This window comes from Monodon monoceros, unplaced genomic scaffold, assembly GCF_005190385.1.
Source record: "Monodon monoceros isolate NGI ecotype Baffin Bay Population unplaced genomic scaffold, NGI_Narwhal_1 Super_Scaffold_21, whole genome shotgun sequence".
Lineage (NCBI taxonomy): Eukaryota > Metazoa > Chordata > Mammalia > Artiodactyla > Monodontidae > Monodon > Monodon monoceros.
Window position 1 is genome coordinate 12,170,839 of NW_021703778.1, and position 6,637 is coordinate 12,177,475.

General features: G+C 48.7%; 1 protein-coding gene across 1 annotated transcript; it reads right to left on the reverse strand.

Annotated features, from left to right (window-relative positions):
- Positions 1-386: 386 nt before the first annotated feature.
- Positions 387-3,304, reverse strand: OTUD1 (OTU deubiquitinase 1). The gene has a single exon (XM_029238653.1). The coding sequence runs from the start codon at positions 3,059-3,061 to the stop codon at positions 1,601-1,603; it is 1,461 nt and encodes a 486-aa protein (XP_029094486.1). The 5' UTR covers positions 3,062-3,304; the 3' UTR covers positions 387-1,600.
- Between the last annotated feature and the right edge of the window lie 3,333 nt (positions 3,305-6,637).

Genomic DNA, 6,637 nt, shown 5'->3' on the forward strand with positions numbered 1-6,637 from the left:
TCTGTGCTGACAGTGGGCACACAAAACTATACTTAGAGATTGTGCTGGTTAACACAATACTTGCATTTCCCTGTTCATTAGCCATTGGTACATCTATAGTCTTGGATAGGAATTAAAAATGAGAAATAATGAGAGCAATTTCCTGAGTTACTCCACCTTTAAATTACATTTCATTGAGACTTATCCTCTGAAATTACTGGTTGTCCTATCCTGTTTACGTGAGAACTTAAGAAACCTCTCATAATTCTGACATCTTTACACATGAAAAAAAATTGTATACGTGTAAGAAAGGTTCCTACAGATGTCACTTTATCATTTAAAAATCACTTTAGCCAAAAAGACGTAAAAGTAAAATTACACATTTTATTCATTCATTCCATCAGCTGAGAATTGCTCAATTGTACAAATACGATATTGTACAAAAAAATCACAAAATGTTACAAAATAAAAAAGTACAAACTGCATTACTTAATAAATACGACTAAAAGTAGTTAAAGTGGAAATGAGATAGGTTTTAGGTTGGAAACATCGTTTGACCCAGCAAACCATACAAGCTCTTGTATACAGACATTTTTATTTGTACATAATACAGGGCAATCCTATTTTGCCTTGTGAAAGAATTTAAAAGGAATAGACTATGAAGACAGTACTCTTCTGCTGGAAAATAATTGCCAAGGTTGGTTGGGGGCATTTATGCCATTAGTTTTTCAGTCTCTCGGGTGAATCCAAGAGGCTATATATAAAGCAGGAGGCTTATCTCGTCACAAAGTCTTCTATCACGTTAAAATTATTTTTTCAACAAAATGACAAATATAAATAAAAACAATTGAGAGCACCAGACAATCTACTCTAAACCTCAACCAGAGTACAGAATAATCACTCTGCCATCAGCAAATATCAGACTTTCGTTCAAGTAAGAGCTGGTACTATTCTTTAAAGAAAAAAAAAAATTCTTCCCATAACCTCCCCTTAAGTATTTTCTCTTTAAAAGGTTGACCATTTCTAGAAAAATAATAATTTTCCAAACAACAAATCTGTTTCATCAAAACGGAATGGGCCAATCATGTGGTAATATGAATGCATCAATATCCATTTTAAATAATTACTTAGGAACTGTAAAATTCAAATTCGACAACAAAAAATACTAAATCACAAACTCTGTTCAAAATAATAAACTTCATATAAAGCACTTCTCTGGATTTATGCCGGAAAGCTGTGTGTCAAAATGGAACACATCATAGATGAAGATACACCAATTGTTAAAAATGTTGTGCAAAAATACATTCTTATAGAAAATAGATTACCAGGAAAGAACAAAATTTACACTGTGAGAAACCAGCTTGCAAATTAAGTAGTGCCAACTTTATACAGCAAATGATAAATAGCAGTAGGATCACCCAAAGCTATCATGAAACATCACTTAGGTGCCCAGCAACCTTCAGCTCTGAGGAGAAAACATTCAAAAAAATGATTAAGGCATTACACCTACAGTAAATCTACTTGAAAGTTTAAAAGTGCTATTACCCTGATTAGAGTTCATATAATTCTCCAAACACAAATTAGGTCTGCTATTTTCCCAGGGTGGAGGGGTTCAGACACTTCAAGAGCATGCGTTTTGTTCAATATACATTTTGGATAAGGATATGGCCATGGACTTGGCGAGTTCTTCGTCGCGTTTTCTTTGCACTTGAGTCTGCCTGCACCAAGTGTCATACTCCGGATTCGGATAGGAGTGATCAAACACCGCGTCGTAATGTCCGTTACTGAGCCAACTGAGCCAAATGCTAGGCCTTAGGGAATCCTCTGGGCCCAAATAGTGAATCATGGTAGACACCGTGGGGCTCTCCAGCCTCCCGCCAGTAGTTAGATGTATATTCACGTTCAGCATCTGCCCCATGGCCAGAAGTTCAGGGTACCCGGCCCACGCCCCGTCCTGAGCAGCGGCGATGATAAACTCCCCCACGTCGCCCTCAATCAGGGGGCTAAAGTGGTCGAGGTGGTCGGCGATGTAGTGCACCGTCTGCTCCCGCAGCTCCCGGTGCAGGCTCTGGTCCCCGTACACCGCCTTGCTGACCGCTCGGTAGAGGCAGTTGCCGTCGGGAATGATGTGAAATCGGTACTTGTTCCTCTGCCGCAGGTACTTGTCCTGCCTCTCCACCTCGGCCAGGTACAGGGCCAGCTTCTCATCCTTGGGATCCGACCTGGAGACGATCGCCGCCTCGGCCGCGCCACCCGGGACCGCCTCGCCGCTTCGCGCCGGAGGCGCCTCGGCCTCCGGGTCGGGCCGTCGCGCCTCGTCGGCGCTGGGAGGAGGGTGGACGCGGTCGCCGGCCCTGTCCCAGCCCCGGAGGCTCCTCTCCGCAGGGCGCTCCTCGGCCCACGGGCCGGGGCCGGCTTCCGGGCTCTCCGGGGGCGGCGCGGGGCCGCGGTGCTTGGCGGCGGCCAGGGCCTGGCGGTGCTCGCTCAGTCGGAAGTTTCTTTCGGGCCCCTCGCGGGCCGCGTCCACGCCGGCTGGCTCGGGGCCGTCGGGCCTCAGCAGCTCCTCCAGGAGCCAGGCCGAGGAGCCCCGCCGCGGGGGGACCGGGGCGCCGGATGGCGGAGCCAGCAGGAGGCAGCGGCCGCGCGGGGCGGCGGGCGCCGCGGCGCCGGGGTCCGGGCCGCGCAGCAGGAGCCGGTCGGCGCCCAGGGCCCGCACGGTGATCTGAGCCGTGGACGTGTAGTGCGGCGGCAGCGGCGGCTTGCAGGACCCGCCGGGCGGCCCGGCGGCGGCGGCCGAGGCGGGGGCGGCGGCCCCAGACACCATCTCGAAGCAGGAGGAGAAGGCGGGCATCTTGGCGGCGGGGGCGGCGGCGGCTTCGCGGGGCTCGGCGGCCGCGGCCGGCTGGCACTCACCGGTATCGGGCTCCGGTGCGCCGCCGGCGGGTCCCGGGGGCTGCAGCGATACCTTGAACTGGGCGGCGGCGGCGGCGGCGGCGGCAGCGGCGGGCGGAGCGGGGGCTGCGGCCGTGGGACCAGGGCCCCCGGCTGGGTAGTGGGTGCAGACGCTGCTGTAGAGCTGCATGTCCCTGCCCGCCGCTCGGCCCCTTATAGGCGCGCCGAGCCCCGGTGAGGGGACACACCCTCCGGGCCCGGGAGAGGGGGCCGGTCGAGCGCGGTGACCCAGTGCCCCGAGAATAGCAATGACCAAAGGGCCGCCGGCGCGTCAGGAGCCGCATATAGCGCCCGGGGCCCCGCCAAATTCCTGCTGCGCCACAGCACGCGGTGGGGGCGGGGAGGGGACGCGCGCTCGACCCCTGCCGGCGCGCTCGGCCCGCAGACCCGGGACGCGTGCGCCCGCTGCAGCTGCTCCGGCCCGCGGCGGCCGCTGGGGACTCTCGGAGGAAGCCGCCCGCCCTGCTGGAGCGCGTCCCACCGGCTAGGAGCAGCGCGCGGCTCGCTGAGGGGCCAGGAGGCGGGGCCGCGGTTGTTTACCTCAGGCCGCGCGGCCGCGTCACGTGCCCCCGCTGGAATGCGCGGCTCGTCGCGTCGCCCCATTCAACCGCCCGGGTTCGTCCTGCCCCTCCGGCTCGCCCCGCCCTGTTCGGCGACGTCATGGGCGTGGCCCGCGGCGCGGGCGCGCGGGCGGGCAAGCGAGGTTCGGATCTCTCTGTACGGTCAAGGGGATCTTTGCCGCTGCCCCACCTCAGCCGCAGTTTTAGACGCCGCGCTTTCCTGGGCTGCTGCAGCGGTCGTGGCGGGATGGGCACTTCTTGGGGCGGGCTAGAATGCTGAAAGGGCGCGTTTTGGAAGAAGCTTCCGGGTTTGGTATGGAGAACGGAGAGCTGCTCTGAAACCTGCACGGCCTCTGCCTGGTCATAGCACCACTGCCGTCTTTTTCATTCAGTCCCTTGGGTTGTATTGTTAACGTAGCGTGACGCCTCCCTTTCTCCCCAGCACCTTGCTGCCCTGCTAAACCGAAACCAACTTTTCTGCAGTTCTAACCCGTGACGACGATCAAATACAAGACGGGCGAAATACCAAATGCCTAACCGAGCCTTTTGAAACTAGGAGCAGCTGCTAACCATGGGTCAGAGGCAAAGTAGAGAGGGTCGTGATGCATCGCGAATGTGTTGAAATTGAATAGAATTTTGAACATAGTTCTACCCAATTGTGTTAGTTGTCCCTGTTTGTAAAGGAAAGCCGTAAAACGCACATGATCAACCGTGTACTGACTGTACAGTAGTAGGCAGCTCTTGCTATATTCTGAGCTTTGATCACATGCTAAACTAACAGGCCCTAAACGTTCAAAGGGAACCTAGGAAGCTGTCCCACCGTTTTACTGATGAGGAAAATAGCTTACGTTGTGGCATACGCCTCCCCCGACCCTTCCGCTGAAACGTAAATTCCATGAATGGAAGACTTAGTCTCGGAAACCAAAGGTTTGTTAGAGTCACGAACCCCAGCACAGAGCCTGGCACGTAGTTGGAACTAATTAATATTTACTGAATGAATGAATTAATGGAAGAGGAGTTCCCAAGACACTGGAGAAGCCAGAATTACGATCCCGGTCTCCTGACCTCAGCCAGGGCTTTTAATTTGCTGTAGTGGGTGTGACTGCAGGATCCCAGCAGCGTTTGCTCGGGTCACATGAACCTGTTAGGCAAATCAACTCAGAAGGAAAAACAACCACTTAAAAGTCTAACCGTCTTTTCAGCTTCTGGTGACACCCCATTGGGAGCTTGTAGACCCCACTGGCTAACCAGAAAAGGGAAATTACTTAGATTTCATCACTGCAAATCCTAAAGCAAGAATGTGTTTTGAACAGACTGGAGTAAACACAGGGGGGAAAAAAGAAAACAAGACTAGGTACACAGAAGACAGGCTAGGTCTGATGTACCAAATTAGGAATGTCAAAAAAAATTCAGTTGAGTAAATTTGATGATCTGATTGGCTTTATTAAGAGATTCGGGCTTAATTCCATCAGGCAACATCCCATCCAGCAGCTAGAAGGGTGCTTCCACCTGTTGTAGAAAATGGAAATTTTTTTTTATAGGAAGAAGGGTGGGGTAAGGGCGTTATTAGCAAAAAAGAAGAAAATTATTTTTAGGTCAGGACTTTGGTGTGGGCTGGCGGCGTGTGAGTGTTTTACCATGCAGACTGCTTCTTCCTCTGGGGAATGGAGAAGGCCTACGTGACAGGTGAGCTCAATAGTGCCAATCAGAATAATTCCAAACCGGTTAAGATTACATTTAAAAATTTTTTTCATAGCTATTTATTTTTTAATTAATTTATTTTGGAGTATAGTTAAGTTACAATGTTGTGTTAGTTTCAGGTGTACAGCAAAGGGATTCAGATATATAGATATATATAGAGAGAGAGATATAGAGATAGATACATAGATACATAGATATACTTTTTCAGATTTTTTTTCCATGTATGATTAAGATTACATTTCAGCAGAAGGTTGAAACTGCAATTAAGTCTTGGTTTGTTGTTGTGGGACCCTTTTCAAAATAGGACCCAATCCCAGCATGTTTTTTGAAGATATGTACATGTATGTATGTATCTTAGCTGCATTCCTTTAAAGAAAAAAAATTCCTAACCTCTTCCCCTCCTACCAAAATAAAACCTTTAAAAATGCAAACAATTTGGACTTCCCTGGTGGTCCAGTGGTTAAGATCCCAGGCTTCCACTGCAGGGGGCACAGATTCGATCCCTTGGTTGGGGAACTAAAAATCCTGCTTGCCGCATAGTGCAGCCAAAAAAAAAAAAAAAAAGCTAACATTCATTCATTGAGTCACCCATTAAATCATCATTTATTTACAAACCTAATATGAAAAATCATCTTGAAAAAGAATAAAGTTGGAAGACTCGTGCTTCCCAATTCCAGGACTTACTACAAAGCTACAGTCATCAAGACCATGTGGTACTGGCATAAAGGTAAACATATAGATTGGTGGAATAGAACTGAGAGTCCAGAAATAAAGCCATATGTGTATGATCAATTGTCTTTGACTGGGTGCCAAGACAATTAAATGGGAGAAAGAATAGCTTTTTCAACAAATGGTGCTGGGACAACTGGATATCTACATACAAAAGAATGAAGCTGGACCTTCAAAAAATTAACTTAAAATGGATCAAAAATAAGAGCTAAGATTGTCAAATCCGTAGGAGAAATTTGAGGCAGAAATCTCAGTGCGCGTGGATCAGGCAATTGTTCTTAGAGGTGACACCAAAAAAGACAAACAACAAAAGAAAAAAATAGTAAGTTGGACTTCATCAAAACTAAAAATTTTGTGCTTCAGAGGACACCATAAAGTGAAAAGACAAACTGAAGAGTGGGAAACTATATTTACAAGTCATATATCTGATAAGGGACTTTGAAATATAAAGAATGTATTAAAAAGTCTTATAATTCAATAGTAGAAACACAAATAACCCAGCTTTTAAATGGACGCATGATTTGTATAGACATTCCTCCAAAGAAGATATACAAACAGCCAATAAGCACATGAAAAAATACTCAACATCGTTAGTCGCTAGGGAAATGCAAATCAAAACCTACAGTGAGATCTACCTCATACCCACTAGGATGGCTGAAATAAAAAAAGACAGACAATAGCAAGTGTTGGTGAAAATGTGGAGAAATTAGAACCCT

Bases quoted from the DNA above. Each gene is read 5' to 3' on its own strand.
- OTUD1 (XM_029238653.1), bottom strand. From the start codon at position 3,061: ATGCAGCTCTACAGCAGCGTCTGCACCCACTACCCAGCCGGGGGCCCT.